Raw genomic sequence first — 22440 nt, forward strand, 5'->3', positions numbered from 1 at the left:
AACAGACAGTGAAGAGAAAGTAAATAACTCTGATACAAGCACATAAAATAAAACCCTCTGAGATTCACCTACAAATGTTGCACTTTCTGAACTTCTGGGGTAGTGTGACATTTTCGGACTGTATGTAATTTTTGATACTGGGATATCTACAGTAAGAGGTGGAATAAAAATTTCACAATGCTCCTTTCATCCCCCCCCCCCCCTTTTCTTCCCACATCCCCTCCAAGTTATGTCTTGCTAGGAGACGGCTGACAGCGAGGAAGGTGAGGAAAGGAGCAGTGCTGGAGATTACGGAGACATACGCAAAGTGGAGTTTGATCTTTGGTGGCCGGGCCAAAGCACCCTGTCCTCTTTCCCATGCAGGACAACAGCTTCTTACCACAAGGTAAATCAATAAATTAAAGTTCAACAGTAAGATTGCACTGCAGGTTTGAAGAGGTACGCATTTTGCTTTTTTATTCTTTCTTTCTTTCTGATGAAGTAGTGTGATCTAATACTAGCAAAACATGTAGGTAAACAAGATCGTTTTCCTCATCAAGTGAATTTGTGAGTGACTCATAATAAACACCTTATAAAACAGTTAAAATGATTTGTGAGGCATGGATACTGCAATTATGTCTGCTGTCAGGCCCTGTGATGAAGGAGCAGACACGTGTCAGCGCTTAAAACAAAACAACCCCCAACAATTCAGTCTGTAATTGAATTGAGAAAGGGAACAACAGGCAGACACAACTTTCAATCACTTGACTTTTTTTTTCAGTCGAGCTGAAGCCTGCTCATCTCTCCTTATGCCTGCCCTTTGCCGTGAACCCAACTCCCCCCTCCCCCAACCGTGCAATGACATAGTGTCATGAAAGAAATGACCTTTTCGCCATTTTAGATTTGCTGCAGATTTCATTTTCTATCTGAGGGCCTGTTTTATTTTATGTTCAGAGGCCTGAATTCAGGATTTAGCAAAGTTCTTGCTGTGCAGCCACCGGCAGTTCTGAGGCTCAGACAGCACATCACTGGATGTTGCTGTTGTCTTCTGTGCCGTTTGCCTCTGACATATTCATCTTTCCAATGGAGTGACCCACATGGTTCACCCCATCTTTGCGAGGAGGCATACGCTCATTGATGCGGTCCAAGCCCTTAGCCTCCTCAAAGCTGGTGATCTTGTGCTGGGGGGAGAACCCACGGATAGCTGAAAAACACAAATAAAGGGATCAGGATCTTCACGTAACTCCGCAGTTCCAGAGTGTTCTTAATATGATACATACCCTCCCAAGACATGAACTGCTGCTGTGATTTCCCAGGGATTATAACTAATGAAGATGTGTAAATTCAGAATGTGAGTCGTATTAGGAATCAGTGAGCTTATTTCATTAAATGGCTTGTATTTGTATAGTGTTTTACTTAGTCCCTATGGACCCCAAAGTGCTTTATACTACATTCAGTCATTCGCACACTGGTGATGCTAAGCTATATTGTAGCCACAGCTGCCCTGGGGCGCACTGACAGAGGCGAGGCTGCCGGACACTGGTGCCACCGGGCCCTCTGACCACCACCAGTAGGCAACGGGTGGAGTGTCTTGCCCAAGGACACAACGACCGAGACTGTCCGAGCCGGGGCTCGAACCGGCAACCTTCCGATTACAAGACGAACTGCCAACTCTTGAGCCACAATCGCCCCTAATTAATGGATTAGTATACTCTTTTTTATTAAAGTGCGCATGGTCACATGCTGTTGATATAAACTAATCACTCATCTCTGCAACTAACAATAGTGACATGGCAAGCATTCCTCATGACAGCTGCTTTCTTGTAGTTAAACTGCCCTTCCCTCAACTGATGTTCCTTAGACCTCAGTCACACAGGCCTAGAGACTGGTCAGCAACCCCCTGACAACCTCTGGTTACTAGGGAAAATCATGACTGGTGAGTGGGTGCCACTAGATGAAATCAGTCACAAAGATGGTCTCTGCACGAAAAACCATCGCGCAATTGCTTTGGTTGCTATCAGATTGCCAGGGTTGTGTGTAGTTTGTATGGAAGGTGGCCACTTGCATGCAAACACTTGCTAACTAACCACCAAGCAGTAGTGAAAAGAAAAAGTTTAATGCAAACCAGAAAGTGTTTGCCTTAAAAGTGTGTTTTGCTGCTGAACCCAACATGTTTCCAAAGGTAAATTTTCGTAAGCAAACGGCCTACGTTTCCTGTTTGCATTACAGCAGTAAGTGAGTCTTTGCAGACAATTTAACATCTTCCATGCAAAGTACATGTAACTGCAGCAGTCAGCTCGCAGCAAAATCAGTATAATACAAAGAAGGTTTTCTATGCAGCACTGTATACACCTTGGCAACCAATGTCACCTAGCGACAGCAAGTAGCTTCCTGCAACTACTTGTCAGCCATTCAGGGAATAGACATTTTTCACTAGCAACCAGTGGTTACCGTTGAGTCAGCTACTGGTCCTTAGGCAAACACCAGCAAACACTCACTGGTAGTTGTCAGGCAGTTTCCACCCAGTTGCGAGGCCTACAGACCTAGAGGATTTAAAAAAAGGTCTACAAAGTCTACAAGTCTGCATGTTTGTTACTTCAAGCTGTGATATACCTCTTTTTTAAATAATCCAGTCATAAACTGCATGGTAGAGAAAGTGACTTCAGTCAATGGTTTGTAATCTTGCCCTTTTTTCTCAATAAAACGAACACCACTTGCTACAATGTCCCTTGTCAGTCATCCTGCTACTTTAGTTTTGTTTAAAGTGCACAAATAATGTGTCGGATAAACAAAGCTGTAAATCTCTCACTCTTCGTTCATGAGTTAAGATTACCTCAGGAACTCAGACACAGGGGTGCATATTTCATGTTGATGTGCTGGGCCGTTTCTTGTTTTTCTGCATGCAACACTTTTTAGTACCAGATGGAGGCCATTTACAAGCCAAACCCAAAATAATGGGCTTTAGTCATGCATCTCTTAGCAGCACTTGACTTTGCAGTGTTTTCATTTATTATGAATATATATCCCTTAAAAAGTAATTCCTCTCTTTTAAGTAGTGTTTTTCCCTTTCTTGCCCACTTTCTAATTACTAAATGCAAATGTATGCTGCAGTCACTGTGGATGCTTATCAACGTCTTTTCATCTGTCCACAAGGAACGGGAATACTGCATTAGGTGTGAAACAGTTCCTTCCAACCTTAGTGCACTGACTCAAGAGTTACATGAACATGATACCACACCAGCCCCCCACCCAGCAAACACTGCCAGTATTTCCCTGCGATAAAAGAGTCTACATTACACACAACTGTGTTAAAATCCAGCTCACGGTCCTTTATAAAGTTCCATCTCTTCTAAAAGTTTAAATCCAATCATCTAGTTGGTTTTTCTGTTTAATCTAATCTCTGCAAAGTAAAGTGCCAGCCATACCAGATTAAAGAGTTATAAGAGTGGAGGAATTATTTTGTGGGCTGTTGTGCACATGAAAATGTTAGTGGCAGGTGGCCCCTACTCCAGGAGAACCTGATGATATACTGAGAGGGGTGGGAGATGGGTGGGGGTTTACCTTCTCCGTCCTCATCATGCGTCTCGATGGCTTCAATGGCTTCAATGGTGGCTGAGGGGGGAGGAGGGGATCGGGTTACTCCTGATTAAGCCATGCAAATGTAAAATGCAGCCCCAGCGAAAAAGGCAGCTCGTGTTAGGCCGGATGAGATATTGGCAATGCAGCCAAACTCAGAGGAGTGCCATGCATTAGTACTGAGAGAAATACTGTCAATCTGGGGTTAGAAAAACTGTATGAAAAATTATTAAGACAGAGGCATGAAGAAAGAAACTGTGAGGGACAATTAGATGGCAGAAGTAGTAGGCTGAGAAAAACAAAAAAATATATATATACATATATTAGATAAGATGACAGAAATAACTTGTAGTTGCTTAGCACTATATTCAATTCCTTTGTTTCAAAATAATGGATAAAAAGCCTGTTAGGTGGCATCATTGTAATATTTCTAAAAGATTATAATACTTAGTTTTGAGAGTTTCATCTCTGTTTTCTTAAATTAATTGTTAAATGTATAAACAGTCTGGCCCCAAAGTGTATTCCTACCAGGGGCGTAATTTCCAGGGGGGTTAGGGGGGTTATGACCCCCTCACCACCAATAATCAGACCCAACCAATATAACCCCCCCAATAAAACTAATTATACTATAATTTCATAATTATTTATATTTTTGGAATTTATGTATTCATATATTTAAATTATTTATCTGTCTGACACTATATTTTTCTAGTACTGTATTGCAGTCCTTCATGGGCATAAAAGCCCAAAGAGGGACATTGTTTTGGAAATAAGTAATGTCTATAAACAGGGGTGCACCAGCGTTTGCGTACATAAGATTTTCTGGAGGAGAACAGACATTTGTTTAGAACTTTTAAAGATGTCGAAGAAGCTCCTTTAAGCAATTACTTTGGTGTTCCTCCACCTCCAAAGAAATGTCAGGAGTCCGGACCGCAAAAGAAGCGCGTATTCTCTGAAAAGTGGTTGCAGGAGGTGAGCTGGCTTCAAACAAACGATGAACGCACAGAGATGTGGTGCAGAATATGCCGTGAAAATCCCACTCTAGTGGACAAAAACAGTGCCTTTTATATGTACGCAAACGCACGTTGCAACTTCTTATCTGGTGCGCGTCTTTGATTTTGACAGCGCATGTGCACCTGCGGACCACTTATGTGCACCCCTGTCTATAAACTTTGTTTGCATCACATCAGTTTCGAACAAAATAAATAAATAAATAAAATAAAAGTGGTGTGCTGCTGTGAATTCGTTTTTCTGCCACCTATAAATAAGTCTCAAAAAAGCACAGCAGCTTAAATGTTAGGTCTGAACTTTGAATTCAAGACAACTTGTTCTGAGCACTGATGCAGTTGTCTTGCATATTTGTATGACTGTCATCATGTGAAACTATTAAAAAAAACTAGAAGACTGGACCTTTACGTTAACTTAGGCTCTTCAGTTAAGAACGTCAGTAAGAGGCTAAAACAAAGCTAACTTAATTTAAGGTAGATTAGAAAAAAAGGCAGAAGAGAGACAGTTTGAGAGATAAGAGTCATGGAGGGGACTGATGTCGGTCATGAAGAAAATGATGGCGAACAGGCTTAGGCCCAGCCTCGTACTCACCACTCTGCAGTGTCTGTCTGCCTCCAGAAAGAACCCCGCTTGGCAGCATGCCAGTGGGCGTCAGGCCCTTAAGTGTCAACACATTTTCACTCTCCTCTCTGCAGGACAGACAGAGGCCAGCAAACAGATCAGAAAATGCAGCTAAACGATTTTACTGGATGTCCCCACTCTCATAACAGTAGATATACATACAGAGTGCACTCTAGATTGGAAAAAAAAAATTTTTTTTGGAAATCATACCTCTACACACGTGTAAATAATGTACCTGAGAACAGAGAACATTTTGGCCATCTTCCCGATAGCGCGGATCTTGTTTTTGATCACTTCCTTGCGTTGTGCAGCTGCGTTGGCTGCAAAGGAACATGTATACGGTCATTAAAGGCTTTCTGAATAAGAGATGGTGTCATAAAGCTTCACAGTGCATGAAAAACTAGTTTGAAGCCTTTAGACACAAAGAATGTTCTGTTAATTATCTGTCACCTGATAATAATGTGTGATATTATAATAGGTTCTAGGTCACTGTCATACTTTACAGCAAGCTTTCTCAAGTTTTCAAAACATTTTTTAGCAAGCGTTCATATAAATATGCTCAAACCATTTGAGTTCATGTGATGTTTTTTGGTTTTTTTTGCTGGCTAATAGCTTTTTAGCTGTGAATTTAAACAGCATAATGATGAGCTGTAAAGGAATGAAATGTCCAGTAAATTCATTCCTTGCTAGAGTCGTGGGCTGCATAAAATCATAAAATGTCACTAAAGGCCAGCATTGACCGCCACTGTCCACATTTCACTGGGAGATTTACAAAAGGGCGACAAATCAAAGAAAGGCCTCAATCCTCGACCCCTACAACGAGAGGTTTTATTATGCTGTGAAGGTGCATTTTGCTGGCATGGTTTGGGTCCACTTGTCGCCTTCTAGAGAAGGGTTGCTGTAAATCAATACGCAGCTGCTCAGAGTCATCACCTTCATCGTATTGACAAGTTTAAAAATAGTGTAAAACTGCAATGGCCTTAACAGTCTCCACATCTTCAACCCTTTTCTGGAGATTTAAGATTGACGTGTTAGGGCATTTTCACACCTGGAATTCGTTTACTGTGGTTTTACTGTGGTCTAAATCAGTTGAAGAGTTTGTAAACTTGTAGCCTTTAACCTGCACTTTGGTTTCTTTTAACACAGAGAAAACTAAAAGCGACCTGCATTACCTCAATACAAACCACGTGAGGACATTCAGTCCACTTATTGGCCAGATGTGTCTAGGGTGGGACTACGAAAAGTAAAAGCAGGAAAAAGCCGCTGTGTTCTGGATTTGTGGGTAACGCTGAGAATTTACCTTAATTTCAAGGCTTGTTAATACACTTGGTGTGCACTGCACCTCTATGACATTCTGCTGAAACACAGAACGCAAAGTTTACCTGGCTATAGGAAGTCTTTTGGCTCAGCATTCACCCGCTACAAGCAAGTATGTTTGAAATCAGACATACACTACCTCCTCCCCAGCGTCTCTGTGTGGTTGTTTTTGTCCACAAACCCGTGATTACTGTGTTCATCAATCAATGTTAACGTTACCATAATGAGATACAATAGGTTAGCCTTTCCTTCAATATTTCACACATCTGTAGTTTAGTGTATGAAAAGTTTAAATGAACAATAATAAATACTAAAAAATGAAAAATGGCATGTTTATTTACAAAACATCTTACCATCAAAAATCTCATCTTCATCATTCATGAGTTCATCATCAGAGCAAATGCTCAGCACGTTCACCAGCATTTCTGTGACTGGGATAAAAAATAGAGAGTGCAACAAAGGTAAAGTCACTGAGCAATGAGCCGTGGAGAAAACTGACCCCCCCCCCCAAACAAACCCAGACAAATACAAATACCTTTTTCTCCAACAAACGGCAGAGACCAGGTGAAGACATCCATGAAGTTGGGCAGCCAGTAGGGATGGGGTGAGCAGTTGAACTGTCGGATGTTCATCACATTATTTTCATATTTAAGTACAGCAGCTGTTGGGGCAGGTGAGACACAGAAGAGGAAAACTTTCCATAAAGTCTCATAACATTTTATGGCATTAATATGTAGTTATAGATCTGATGAAGGCAACATAAAATTCCTTTTACATAGATCCATAGAGCAGATATGAAGTATTCATATAAAAGAGAATAGAGTTCATTAAATGGTCTAATGAATAATTTAATAAAATTCCATTCAAGTGTATTTATATGACATCAGATCACGTAAATGGTTGCCTCAAGGAGCTCAATGAGTGCAAGGTAGGGAGAAAACCCCAATAATCAGATGAACCTCTGTGAGCACGCAGTGATTTAATGGCATGCTGCAGTGGTATATAAATGTGAGAAGAGGTGAGTAGATATGCAATGCTTAGTGTATCATAGGAAGTCCTGCAGCAGTCTGAACCTATAGCAGCATTACTAAGGGAGGGTTCAGGGTCACCTGATCCACCCTAACTGTAAGCTTGATCTAAAAGGAAAGTTTTAAGCCTAATCGGATAATTAGAGAGTGCATCTGTCTCCCGAATCCAAACTGGGAGCTGGTTCCACTGAAGAAGGGACTAGAAGTTAAAGGCTCTGCCTCTCATTCTACTTTTAACTATCCTAGTACCACAAGTAAGCCAGAAGGCAAAGGGGGAAAGTGCTCTATTAGGATAGTGTAGTGATACGGGGTCTTTAAGGTATGAAAGGGCCTGATTATTTATAATCTTGTATGTGAGGATAAGGATTTCTAGATTAGAATAGCAAATTTATGTAGATTTCAGATTCAATAGTGCCACTGCTGCCCAGTGAAAGCATGATGTAGCGAGTAGAAAGCCAATATTTAACATATGGTATGTTAAAACTCTAGTGAGTGAGGTAATCATTTGTAAACTTTCCCGCTACATACAAGCGAGTTAGAGTTAAGACACTGCTTGGCACTCTGCCTCTGTCTGTTCAGCTGTGATACACTCTGCTACATGTGTTGCTCACAGCCCTGACAGCACTGTAAACACTGGTAGTAACTTTATTTCTCTGCATCTCCGTTGATGCATAGCAACTACGGCATATCACAGTTGTGATTAAAATCATTTAATGATAATAACTGTGACATAACTGTGTCACCACGACTCAAGCGGTCACAGAATAGTTTTAATCTTGAGTATTATTTGATTTAAATAAGCCTATTGAAGATAAATTTACATACTTTTTTTGTGTTAAAATCCTGCTCCAGAGTTATTAAGATTCAGTGTGAGATTCATTCTGACGTGTCCTCAGAGGAACCATAACATGTTTATACTCAGTGATGTTAAAGAGAGGGGAGAAAAATAAAAGAAAGTCAGCCACTAGATGGCCTAGCAGAGGCAGGGGACTGCTGACACTGTTATATCAGGAGGAATAAAACCACATGGAGATAGTCAGCAATGCCGACAGTCCCTCCCACGTTCCCCATCTAACATAGCCTATGGCAACCAAGACACAGATCTGAGAACACAAACAAACGGGGCCTCCCTGATGCATTTTTATGCCTGCACACAGCTACATGCAGTTGCACTAACTCGTGCACTGCAGTTTGTATTGTTAAAAACATTTTAGTACGTAAGTCTGAGGAGCCTATTGGCAATCTTTTTAATCAGATGTAGGGCCACGTTTTAAGGTTTATAAAATGCCAAAATGTGCTTCTGATGATCTACAAATCTGTTATTTTTCATCAGTTAGTTACAACCTAGATTCAGCTAAAATGAAAGTGGTGCAGGTGTTCCACTGGAGGAATCTCTCTCCTTTCCAGCAGCAGACTTTACTATTTTCTGTTGCAACATTTAATAAACGAACGTGTTCATTCTACATGGCGTAATATAATTCGGACCCATATTTGTCATTCTAAATAAAAACAGCAGCAAGAAAGCAACACAATATCGCACACAGGAAAAAAACAACAACAAACCAACAGAACTGCACATGATGATGAAAAATGGGGCCAAAACAGATGAAGAGATATTCTGACCTTTGTTATTGTAAACATCCAGGTAGTTTGGCGCTGAGAAGATGGTAATGAGGGATGGGAATCCAGTCGTCTGACTTTTACGGTACATCCGGTAGCTTCAAGGCCATTACGTGGAGGTGAAGACAGAAGAAAAGCAGAGCATTGCTCTTAAATAGGTAAACGTTCATTTATTTTTGTTTGTGTGCATAGGTGTGTCTTTCCGTGCTTTTTGTAGCGATTACATACCCAGCATCTTGTGCTTCGTGCGCTCGGATTATGGATAATAAGTTATTGCTCTGTAGGAACTCACATACAGCTGGATAACTGAAAGATAGTCAATGAAAACTGTGTTAAGAGGTGACAACACGAGGTAAAAATAACAGAGTGGTGCAAGCAACAGAGAATGGGAGTGACTTGGTATAATTTTATTTAAGGTGTGACTTACTAATTTCATATCTGGTTTCACTCTCAGATTTCTAAGAATTTTGCACGGGTGATGCAAGTGTGTGAAAAAGCATCTGATATCTACCTGGTGTGATAAAATAAATATATAAAAGCCAGATAGCGGCAGTCAGACCTTCCTGCCTCTCAGCTCCGTCCTTACAGGAAATGTGCTGCTAAAGACTGTGGCTGCTTTGTTTGTCTATGTAGTGCTTCGCAAAAAAGGGCTGCTCCACCTTCGTATCTTTGTGTGCACTGTTCTGTATATCAAAGTTCAATTCCTTATAATCATCTCACTTTATTGAACTGGAAGTGTTTGAGGTATTTCTGTCGACTAGAATTGATATTTTCACTCTGCCATTACTCCAAACATCTCAGAAATTATAACAAATGTGGGGTCTCCCAGGCAGTGTCGGTGAGAGAAAAACTATAAATGGACTTAAAGCATCTGCTTCAAACATTTTGGTGCTGGATAAGGTGTCCTCAGAGGTTTTGAAAGCAGGCCGGAGCACAAAAAAGACCGACAGCATATTAGGCAGGAGTGCTCATAATGTTCAGCCTATTAGTGGATGTGTTTCAGCTACAGCTATAAAAACAACAACAACAACAAAAACGAGTATATGAGTATAATCTGAAATGGAACCTACTTGATCCAATCCTTGATTTTACTGTCACACAACCTCTCTAGTTCTGCTTAAGATACGTTCATTTCCAAAAAACAAATTAAAATGTGGCTGTATGCCATAGTGGTATTCCTTATTTGTTTATGTATTTTGTTTTCTAGCCAGATGGACAAGAATATGTCCCATGAAGACTAACAATGCTAACACATGACTTCCAGTGTTACAGTTCAGGCCAGAGTTTCATAGCCATGAATCATGGAGCAGTGCATCAGGCCTCCCTAACACAGGAGGGAGAAATAATGACAAGTGGATCACCTTCAGCTACCAACCACAGTAGGGTACATTTAGCAGTTGTCACCTGAGATTTGTAACACCTGAAAGGTTGTCGTTCAAAAATCACATTATCTCTTCAAACTGAGTCTTGTAGATTTAAAAGAAAAAGAAAAAAGAAAAAAGGATTTTAGAGAACAGTTTAATTAGCCCTTTTAAATGCAGCAATTACTGCCCTCAATGCAACATCACCTCAATCTGTCACTTCTCTAAAAAGTTTTTTTTAAAGTCCTTTGTGATCTCTTTATTTCAGCTGCTGCTTTCAAGAAGTTACAAGAATGATATATTTTAGTCCCTCAGTTCCAGCTACACACCTCGCACACATCGCAAACTAGGCTGTTTCCAGTGTAATTGATTGCCATACACTCTCTCTTACCCTGATGTTCTTCCACTGACCTATCACAGACAACAGCTGTAGATACCGAAGGGCCTAACATTACAAAACAGCTCCAATATATGGACCCCAGATGTTGGTGATTTCAGCTTTTCATACACGAATGTTCACTAAATGCAGTTCTTTTTAACAACTACTAGGGGATGAGGGGTGTAGCTTAAAATGACATCCTGACCTATTGAGGTTTTGTAGACATGTGACCACTAACTTGTTGGCCATTTTGAACATGACAATCATGGCGACAATGTAGGCTCAATTGAATAAGGCATGTCTACAAACACAGCAGTTAAACTATGAGCTGAGCTGTATTAAAACTTGAATCAGTGTAACATTAAAAGGAAACAATTTGTCTTTAACCTCCTAGGACCTGGCGTCCACATATGTGGACATCACATTTTGGGTTATTTAGACCAAAATACTCAATTTTGCTCTACAAGGGCCTGATATCCACTTACGAGGACATTATACTGCCACTGATCTATCGAAATTTTAAACGAATGTCCTCATATGTGGCTCTTATTTTTCTTAGAAACAAAAATCAGGTTAAAAAAAATCTGGTAATTCTTTGTTTTTACATTCATCAGGTCCCAATCAGCCCAAATATCAAAGAGAAATTAAAAATGCATGCCATGGAAGAGTTCGGGTCTTAGGAGGTTAAAGTAAAAGCTGTGCTTTTTAAAACGTTCACAAGCTCTGAAGCACAAATTTTACTTTGAAGGTTATCCTTCTCCACTTCCAGATCGCCTTGCACTTTTTCAAGTTTTACTACTGCTCGGCTGATAGATAAAGTGTTTGCAGTCAAACATGCAGGCAACCATGGCAATCTACTGGGAGGTTTTTGGTTCACCGCCTTCTTTGCAACTGATTTCACCCAGTGAGAGCCAACAACCTCCGGGAACTACTGCAAACCAATTGGGGAATGTTTCCCTAACAACCAGTGGTTGTACTCCATCTAATCTGGTGAACAAATCTCAAACAATGTGCACATAAAGTCATGGTGTGAAACCTCAATAGAAGTCTAAACAGATTTCGACCTTAACTTATGAAAAACTTTGCTGGTGATTTTATGGTGTCAGTCACTCATTTTGGGGCCTGTTGAATAAAACACGAAGTCCATTATATAAAATCTCCTTACTCTAAATGTCAGAACGGGTGTGTTTATTGGCTAACAACTTGTGATCAACAAGTCATTAGCCAATGAACAGCAAGATCAAGCTCTCGCTCATCACATCCAGTTTCAGAACACAAAGACAGCGAAAACGCTCATCTCAGGGACTTAAAATGGGACTTCATTTAATGTGACGTTGGCTACGTCTATGTTGTACTTTGTAATATTTATACTGTTAGTTAATCTCTCCACTATGCTTTGATATATAACTAGTTAGTTAGTTTTGTCTAAAATAGAAATATCTTCACGTTGGGCAGGGATAGCTCAGTAGGTAAAGTGGTCGCCCCATGATCGGAAGGTCGGCGGTTCGAATCCACTTAACGGCTACCCTGAGGTACCCCTGAGCAAGGTACCGTCCCTACACACTGCTCCCCGGGCGCCTGCTTAGTGGGCTGCCCATTGCTTCACTGAGTGAATGGGTCAAATGCAGAGAAAAACAAGTAATTTCCCCATGGGGATCAATAAAGTATCCATTATTATTATTATTATTATTACTTTACACTGACAATCGTCAGAAAAGTAGCTGCTTTGAAAAGCTTGATTGAAATTATTAAAAAAATGTAAACATAATCGCTTCAGCGCTTTCATCTTTCTCCGAATCTCTACAACATAACCCTCCCCAGCAACAATCCTCTCCTCCTGCACTTCCCTAAAGTCGCTGCCATCCTTGGACCCATCAAACTTTCAGAAGTGTTTAAAATATTTAAGCCCTCAAAGGTTTGTGCCGGAAGAAACAACAAGGAGACTGCTGTGCCCTAAGCACCTGGCGAAACTATGCCATCCACCATATGTAAGTAGGTCGCACGGGCAACCCTCCTTTAGTGGCCAATATACAAACCACAGGATTAGCTTGAATGTGTTGAAACCCTTTCCCTTATTGCTGCACCGTTACCGATCTGCAAAACGCTGTTCTCAAAAAATGTTATATAACAGATTCTATTAAAAAACACATCCACAATGCATTTCTGCAGTTTTGCATCACACATACTGAAGATTAAGCCTGTTACAGCTGCAAACAGCATTTTTCTTTTTTTGTTTTCTTTCCATGTCGTGTAACAAGATAAAAATAAAGAACTCATCATGCACTGATGTACTTTTTTTTCCTTTTCTTTTGTCCGCTCTATCTATTGATTACTGCAAAGGAAAAGAATACCCACACAATGCCTGCCTGCAGCTCACATTCTTTTTCTTGCCTTTGTGAAAACACACAATAATGTGTCGGTGAGCCTGTGAGTGAGAGAGCGCGAGGAATCTGACAAGTGAGTATGAGCGAAAGAGACCGAGAGAGCGATGGAAGTGGCGTGTTGTGAGTGTGAAACAGAGTTTTTTTTCCCCTTTCACCTTAGAAAATCCATCTGCCAGGCTGGTGGTCATTAATCTCATTTCCCCCCACTATAAAAGCTATGAAATCATATAAACATATCCATAATCACTTAGCTGACTCACACTTTTCTGATTGCACCTTGGCGCATGAGAAATGTTTAGTTAGTGCTTTGATATCATAATAATAAGACTGACAAGAATAAAAGGCCAAGGTAAACAAACACACGATGTGATGTATTTGCCTATACTTTATGAGACAACAGATTTAATGCAGAACCTTAAATCATATGCAGCATTACTACATCACATTACTGAACAAGATAAGCCTGCACTTATGCATTTCATCCAAGGCTGAAAAATGAAGTCAATGTACAAGTGCCAAGAACTGCAATTCATCAAAGGTCACTTGAGGAACAAAAAAGGACCTGCCTGCAACAACAACAAAAACAACAGAAGAAAACAAAAAGAAGCAAATGTCCCTGTATGTGATAACTGTATCACAGAAAAGCCAAAGGCAGGCATGCTGTTCCAAACTATGGGAAAAAACAATTTCATTGCTAACTGCGTTCATGGAAGACACATTCGGGAAGTCTAATAATTATATGTGCAAAATTATTTGATCCCCCATGAAATTGAAAGATTTTGTCTAAATTTTTAAGTATTTTTTCAAACAGAGAAAAATATTTTTCTTGTTTTTTCTTACTAATTTTCTTTAGAAAGCATACATTATTTCTATTTGCAAAGAATAACAGAATGATTTCAGAAAAACAAAAATTACCAGGGTTAATCTTATTAGCCTCCCTGGAAAAAAGGACCTTTTTATTGAGTAACTGCACAAACCACTACTGTGTAATGATGTGCTTTAACTTTGTGATGCTCAAAAGCTTGTGAAATAAAACCGAGGGGTTATCTTCCAATTTATACAGAGTATAAAAACTTCAGCGAATGTTTGAGCCGTCACTTGAGAAAGCATCGTGCCACAAACAAAATAAATCAGTTTTTACTTGAGAAAAAGAATTGTTGATGCTCACAAAGCAGGAGATGGTATCACAGATACCTTGTGAGAAACATCATCAAGAAATTCAGAGAGAGCAGGCCAAAAGAGCTCTTTGGTCATATCAACACTGCTTATGTTTAGAGAAAGAAGGGAGAGGTCAAAAGAAGACCGACCCCACAGTGAAGCATGGTGGTGGGTGTATTATGCTGTGGGAATGCTTTAATGTGTCTAGCATACAAATTCTCATCAAAGTAGAAGTGATCTCCAAAAAAGAAGGATTTTGAAAGAAAACATAAATCAGTCGCTTTGTCTCCCAACATGACAATGCCCCAAAACAAATGTTGCTCTTTGTTCAGAAGACCAAAGTGGACGTTAATGACGGGGTGATTCAAGCCCTCATTTGAATCCCACTGAACGGGCATGAACTGAAGATCAAGGTCCATACCAGATGACATCAACTCTGGAGGAGCTTGAAACAGGGATTGCTAAGGAGACATGTGTGGCAAATGATTTCAGCCTGTTATCCAGCAAAAAGGATACACAATTAACTGTCAGCATCAGGGGAGATAATGATTTTGAACCCTGGCAGTTTAAAAAAATTTTTTTTTTGTGTATGCAGAGTAACATAATGTAAAAAATGTGGGCTGATAATTCTGTCCTCATCTGTACCCGACTGCATCTTCGATACACTGCGTTTCCTGCTCGATTTCTATTACAATTTTTGTCATTTGTCAATAATACAGAATGAGGTTCTCTGTGTAGCATGCATCCTGTAAGCTTAGCAAGAGTCATAATGATGGAGAGGTATGTTTGAGAGCGAAGGCAGGAACTAAGCCACGGGGAGATAGATGACTATTATAGCAGCAGCCTCCACACATCCACAGAATAATCCTCACTGAGCTCCCATCTCCTGGTGAACAGCTATCAGTGACCGTTTAACAGGAGTGAAAGGAGAAGTTAAAACACTTTATTGGCTTCTCTTTGTTCGTCTTCACTATTCTCAAGTACCTGCGTTGTGTTTTACTCTTTGTGTGTGTGTGTGTGTGTGTGTGGGGGGGGGGGGGGGTCTAAACTGCTATCCATTTTCCAAAGAATAATATATTGAAGTTCACCTCAGTTTTGTAATATAATCAACACCTTCAGACATCTGAAACTTGCTTTATAAGAGAATTCAACCACAGTAAACAAGTTTATCTTATTGCTGCAAAGAGATCTCATATGTTTAATTGGAGTTTGGTTTTATCCTGCAGGGAAACATTAATACAGAAATCTGAAAACCTCTGCTCCTGCAGCAAGGTGATCTCCGAAACAGAAAACAGTGTTCTTGAAGCTCAAACAAAAATAAAAATGAAAATGCTTTGGGAATGTTGTAAATGCTATGCAAATTAGACTCTAACACACTAATATACACAAAACTGTCAGAACGGTTTTAGTTAGGCCTCAGAAGCAGATAACACTTCTTTAAAACTGTTACAACTGGACAAAAAAGGACACTTTCTTAGATATTAGTTTCGGTGCCTGAAAATACACAGGAATTAAATTAAAAATGGATTATAATGGGAACTACAATTATCCTACACACTCTGTCCAGAATGCCATTTACTCTTTGGTACAAGAGCAAGTCTTCATGTCTTTCTGTGATTTGAGCAGATCTGCAGCTCCCACGCATGGCTCTGTGCTGTTCTGAACCTTCATTAAGAAAACTCTCACCATAACTGCCACCTAATCTCTTCTCCTCACCACCACCTACTTCCACGGCTCTCTTCCATCTCACAACAACATTAGGACAGCGCTCACTCTTCCTCTGCCTTCCTATCATCTTGATACGTTACCAGGGCATCGTTTCTGCCTCAGTTTTTATTTGACATATTTACCACTGCTTTATCACCCACGCTAACCTCAGGACATGGGGACTCCTTCACTGATAGACACTGTAAGGGTCAGGGATACGCTTATCTGTCTGAATCCTTCTGTGTTCATGTTAGCTGTGTCCACATTTGATTTGTGCTCAGGTATAAAAAAGAATGTTTGATATCTATTAATAGTTTATAATCCTAACATCTATTTTTGCTATTAAGAGCTCATTTGCATGGGTTCTGTGCAACAGTCAAATTTCACCCAACATTATCCTTGAAAGATTAAATGAGATCATCAACACTGATAACTAAGGGTGTTAACTTTAAATGCATGTCATCCCTGTCCTCCCATCTTCTTCCATCTCTTAACTGTACTCCAAGTAGAAAGAGTGTGACATACACACAATTGATGAATAGCCACCTACTTCAAGATCAAAGCACATGCGCTTCTATCTTTCTTTTTTTTTTAAAAGCTTGCCCTATTTATATCAGCCTGGATTTATTGTAGACAGCTTCACAGTGTGAGCTGCAGTCTTTCCTTTAAAACTTACAATTAGAGACCGGGGGTCATGTTCAACATACCAAGGATATATTTTTTATTATCAAATTTTGCTAAACCTCAACTGCAATCACGACTCTGTAAGCGGTTAAGAGATTTCTCCAAATAGGGAGATGCTGGCTGCAGATAACCAATCTAGAGCAATATAGATATATCCTGTTCTTCTAAGAACAATCTGTGACCCCAGTTTCAAAAATCTTGGGATGCTGTATAAAAATAGTCTCATAGACCCACATGTTATTCACAATACAACACAGAAAACATCAAATGCTTAAGCAGAGGAAATGTAACATTTTAAGAAAAAAAAAGTGTCATTTTGAACTTGATGGCATCAGAATATCTCAAAAAAATAAAGTTGGGGCAGGGGCATTTTTAGTACTGTTTAGCACCCTCCCCTCTTTAACAGTAAGCAAACATATGAGAACTGAGCTGCTGCATTTTGAGGAAGAGTGTATTTCTCATTGTTGTCTGATAAAGCTTCAAATGTTTTCAGTTGGTGAAAGGTCTGGATTGCAGGCAGAGCAGTTCAGCACCTGGATTCTTCTAATATGAAGACACGCTGTTGTAATAGTTGCAGTATGTGGTTCAAATATCCAGTCTTTCTTGAAAAAGACAATGTCTAGATGACGGCAAATGTTGCTGTATATACCTTTCAGCATTAACACTGTTTTTCCAGTGCGACAGTGTTCCTCTCCTCTTTAGTCCAGATGAAAAAAATCAACATTTTGACTAATCTGACCAAAGGGCAGTTTTCCACTTTGTCTCATTCAATTTTAAATGAACATAGGCTCAGTGAAGACTGCGCTTCTGGATCAAGTTCACATGTGGATCCTTCTTTGCATGATGGAGCTTTAACCTGCATTTGTGGATAGCACCGTGAACTCGTGCTGAGCTCATGCATGATGGTCATTCCTGTTTTTAACACAGTGCCACCTGAGGGCCCAAACATCAAACTTCACAATTTCACATTGACAAATATTGACATAAAGTTGTTCCACAATTTGTAGACACAATTTTGTATAGATTGGTCCTCTTTCCATCTTTATATCTGAGAATCTTTGCCTCACTAAGATGCTCTAAATATTCCTTCACCTCTTTCTTTTTAGTAAAACTGTCCCAGCTTTCGAGATGAGAGTCACAATTTTGGAATTGCGGTTGTACAAGCCGAAACTAAGCTTTAAGGAATGTAAAATGTGTAAAAGAGATTAAGTGATACATTTGGTGCAGCCACAGTCAGGAAAGACAAAAATACAGATGCTGTGCTAAGAGACATATTATTATAACTGTCCCCACATTAAGACACAAGTAGATGTGACTATAATTACAACTACATATTCTCCTACATATTTATATGACTTAAATATTTTTTATGGCATTTCTGACCATTTTACTACAACTTTTTCAGCTTCAACCTTAACTGTATTAAAAGGTCTTTGGTGCAAGTAATGAACATGTATTAAATTGTATTAAACATTATTCAAACCAGCAGGCTGCTGGCAAATCTTGCATGAGGTCATTAAGTAGGCCATAAAGCTGAAGCGCTCTCTGTTTTAAGATTATGTTGCTTCACTGAGACCTAGAATAAAATAAAATATTGCAGCAAGCGAGGAATAAAGTTCCCTCCACTATGAAACATGATCTGAAGTTGCTGCAGGTAGCAAAAGAAAAAGCTCACCTGTAGAAGTAAGAGCAGCCCCGCACTGTGTTGTGGCTGAAATATTCCTGGGTTTTCTCATTGCCAAAGTCTTCGAGAGGGTCGGACCACAGCAGGTCACACATGGGCCCAAAAGCCGGTGGCTCCTTGAACCGATCCAACTTTACACACGGATTCAGAAATTGATGTCAGGCACACACAAAGAAAGCAGAGTGGGATATGGTAGTGGTGAGGCGTGACTGGACTGCTACCTTTTTAATGTCATCTAAGGTGTGTATTTCAGGTGAGAGTCCACCGTGAACACACAGAAACTGTTGGTTCATGAGCGCAGCCAGGGGAAGGCAGTCAAACGCGTCCATACACGAGTCATACACCTGCTCTGAGTACTTGATTTTACCTGGCACAACACAAAAAGTAATGGTTTGGTTCAATGAGTCACCTTTTGAACACTGAAATGTTAGCAAGTGGTAATTATTTGGGTTTAACTTTGGCTGGTAGGCATACTTTTAGTTCTTTCAGTTTGAATTTGTTTAACTTGTTGCATTTGTAGCTCTTCATTTTCGGCTTCTCACAGGCAATTCCAATTCAATTTTATTTATATAGCACCTAATCACAACAACAGTCACCTCAAGGTGCTTTATATTGTAAGGTAAAAGCCTTACAGCAATACTGAGAAACCAACAATGAGCGAGCACTCGGCAATAGTGGAAAGAAAAACTCCCTTTCAACAGGAAGAAACCGTCGGCCATGACCAGTTTGGGGTGAGGTGAATTCCATTCCCTTATATACCTTGATATAGCATTAACATTAGCTCCAGGCTACGCAGGACCGTAGTAAGACAGAGAAAGAAGAACTGAGAGGTACTCACATTCTTGTTTGAAGGTGAAATATTCTGTCAAATGTCTACATTCATGATTTCCACGGAGTAAAAATAGTGTCTTTGGATAGAGGATTTTCAGCGACCAAAGGTATAAAACACACTGTTGAAACAAGCACAAGAAAAATGTTACTTGTGATGTTTTTTTTCCTATTTGGATTCCTGTGTGGCGTTCTTAATAATATTCTTTTGGATTTACCTCAATACTGAAGTAGCCACGGTCAACATAGTCACCAAGGAACAGGTACCGTGTTGTAGCTGGTGATCCTCCCACTTCAAACAGCTTCATAAGATCAAAGAATTGCCCATGGATGTCTCCACAGACTGAAAAACACCCCAAAAAGGCAGATGTTATGAAACCGAAAAGACCCCCCCCCCCCACACACTGAAAATCCTTTTCTCTTCTTTGCCAACATGTGCACGCATCTTTTCCCCGTCTGCTAGGATAAAAAAATGCAGTACATTATCATTTCGGTCATACCTACCGTAGCCTGTAAAACCATTTGCAGCCATTGCAGTGCTTTCACGAAACAAAACATTCAAGATTCGACCGATACTTCTGACTTCATCACTGTTGTCTTTTTTCACACGACAGTGATGAGTTGTGAGTTTCTATATGTATCGCCTGGATTTCCAGGCTTGATATTTATTGTTTTTGAAGGTTTGAAGAACAGAAGATGAGAGACAGACAGTAGAGACCACTGTGACAGGAGCTCATGGCGTTACAGAATAGTACACTTTGTACCAGAGGTGTGTGTCTTCATTTTCTGCATGCAGGTTAGCTGCATAAATAGACAGCCAGGCTGTGCAGATGCATGGAGATGCTGCTGTTTGTATCGTGACTCTACTGATTATTTGCATCTGATAAAAATGTCTCGCGTTTGTTTTGTTGTGTAATACCTTTTGCAACAGTTAAGAATGTAGCTGTAGAACGGGCTCTCGTTAATAATGCAATATTGCGTACAGGGAAATATGGATGTAATGTAACTATAAACAAAGGCATAAATAAAAATAACTACTTATGCCATAAGCATAAAGATCTGAGCGTATTCTGTGTGAGGTGAAAAATATGGTTTCACCGAATGGGCTCTCTGGATTACTCCATCTACTATGTGCACTTTTCTTCTCTCCTTCCATGGAGAACTCGGAGCACTTAATTATTCACATTGTCACTGGAAGTGTTCTTCATTCTTTTAACTCTTTAGTGCTCACATATAGAGAAAGCACGGCCTGTCAGCAGAGCGGCATGTTATGAGAATAATATTCTTGCGTGTGCATCTGGATCTGATGGATGCCATGTTAGAAATTCTCCCCTCTTTAGGTGTCGCTGTATTGAGATATTTCTAAGGTCTCTACTCTAGCTGAAAGGCTTCTGTCCTCTGCTTCTGAGAAATGAGACGCTCACGCCTCCCAGAGTTAGAAAAATCTCGAGCCCCCGGGGAGATATATACTTTTTCGTAGTGAACACTGTGGCACTGGAGTGCAAACCTACATCTCATTTCCTCGCTGCCTTCAATTTTTCATTATCATCTTTCTCTGTCTCCTTCTCTCCTACTCACCCTCCATCTCCTCTCGCTTTTCCGTCTCCCCTATCAGCTCCACAGTGGCCTTCGCCCACTCAAAGCTTAGAGCAATGTGAGTGGGAGACTTCTTGTGTGACTAAAGCAATCAAAAGCACACATGCGCACATACATGCAAGCTCATGCGCAAACACCCGTAAAACATGCGTGCAAGTAAGGATTCACATGCATAATCGGCTGCAGAGACATTCAAACACTGCTCGCGCTCACACAGATATAAACAAATGTGCAGACATAATACTTAGTTTGTCATACATATTTCATACTTAGTACATAAAGCCTCCATTTTGCTGATGCAGGTCGAGCTGAGGCCTTCTCCTGAAGTGCATTTGTCATCTTTGATGACATTAAGCTGATAGGAAGCTAGGTAAATGCATAATTACATGTGCATTCACATTTATGTTCAGTATACACTCACCAACCACTTTATTAGGTACACCCTGCCCTCCTAGTACCAGGTTGGGCCCTGTTTTGCCTTCAGAACTGCCTCAATTATACCATAGCCATCGATTCAACAAGGTGCTGGAAACATTCCTCAGAGATTTTGGTCCATATCGACACGATAACATTACACAGTTGCTGCAGATTTGTCAGCTGCACATCCATAATGTCAATCTCCTGTTACACCACATCCCAAAGGTGCTATTAGATGAGTCTGACAGAAGGTAGGACGTATGCATGCCCTACCATCTGAATATAGAAAACTGAGACTCATCAATCTAGCCAGTCTTTTCAGTCTTCTCTGTCCAATTTTGGTGTGCCAGTGTGAATGTTAGCCTCAGTTTCCTGTTCTTAGCTGACAGGAGTGGTTTTCTGATGCTGTAGCTCACCTGATTCTGCATATCTTGGTTGTCATGAGTCGTTTTTTGACTTCCTATTAGACCCCAATATTGCTGCTATTCTGGGCAAAATGAGCTATTTGTCAACATATCTGTCTCTGTATTTATAAAGGTTGGTAAATGAAAATTTAAAAAGAGAAACACCTTTTAACAATGCTATGAATGTTCATGCTATGCTTTCAGAGCTTTGAACGCCACAAACACAACAACCAGCTGATGTGAGCCGAATCAGCCAGAGCTTAAATGAGTACTCTGTGACTCGCTGTGGCAATCAAACAAGATTCTCTTAAAACTGCACCGTCACATTAGCTCAGTACGAACTAACAAATGTGTTTGTGTCTTGTATGCCTGGGGAAAAAAGAATGACCAATATATTCGATTTTTTAAAATAACCAAACATGTGAATCAGTGTTAAAAATCCTATAGGTTGGACTATGCTTCCTATCAACTCAAAGCAGTACGGCCATTCTCCTTCGACCTCCAGCATCAACAATGCATTTTTACTTAGACAACTCTTTCACTTTTTTGGACCATTTTCTGTTAACCTTATAAATGGCTTTTTTGAAAACAGTATTTGTTTTTTTTTAACTAAGAAGTAAGAAAGCAACAGACAGAAAATAGAGAAAGTTAGAGAAATTACTTGCAACAAAGGTTGAAAGCTGAAGAGG

The 22440-nt window shown here is 40.1% G+C and overlaps 1 protein-coding gene across 2 annotated transcripts in view; it reads right to left on the reverse strand.

Annotated features, from left to right (window-relative positions):
* ppp3ca (protein phosphatase 3, catalytic subunit, alpha isozyme) overlaps positions 1–22440 on the reverse strand; it is a 31393-nt gene that overhangs the window by 1529 nt on the left and 7424 nt on the right. The window contains exons 3-14 of one of the 2 annotated variants that reach the window (XM_026181808.1): positions 19553–19677; positions 19345–19456; positions 18728–18873; positions 18498–18637; positions 9378–9455; positions 9153–9247; positions 7037–7162; positions 6855–6932; positions 5420–5504; positions 5155–5252; positions 3541–3591; positions 1–1183 (exon numbers count right to left, since the gene is read on the reverse strand). The exon at positions 1–1183 is cut by the window's left edge and continues 1529 nt beyond it. In XM_026181808.1, the coding sequence (XP_026037593.1) occupies positions 1005–1183; positions 3541–3591; positions 5155–5252; positions 5420–5504; positions 6855–6932; positions 7037–7162; positions 9153–9247; positions 9378–9455; positions 18498–18637; positions 18728–18873; positions 19345–19456; positions 19553–19677 (1313 nt within the window). In that variant the 3' untranslated portion in view covers positions 1–1004. The remainder of the gene's footprint in view (positions 1184–3540; positions 3592–5154; positions 5253–5419; positions 5505–6854; positions 6933–7036; positions 7163–9152; positions 9248–9377; positions 9456–18497; positions 18638–18727; positions 18874–19344; positions 19457–19552; positions 19678–22440) is intronic. The other variant, XM_026181809.1, reaches the window with a different exon arrangement.

Source organism: Astatotilapia calliptera, chromosome 10, assembly GCF_900246225.1.
Source record: "Astatotilapia calliptera chromosome 10, fAstCal1.2, whole genome shotgun sequence".
NCBI lineage: Eukaryota > Metazoa > Chordata > Actinopteri > Cichliformes > Cichlidae > Astatotilapia > Astatotilapia calliptera.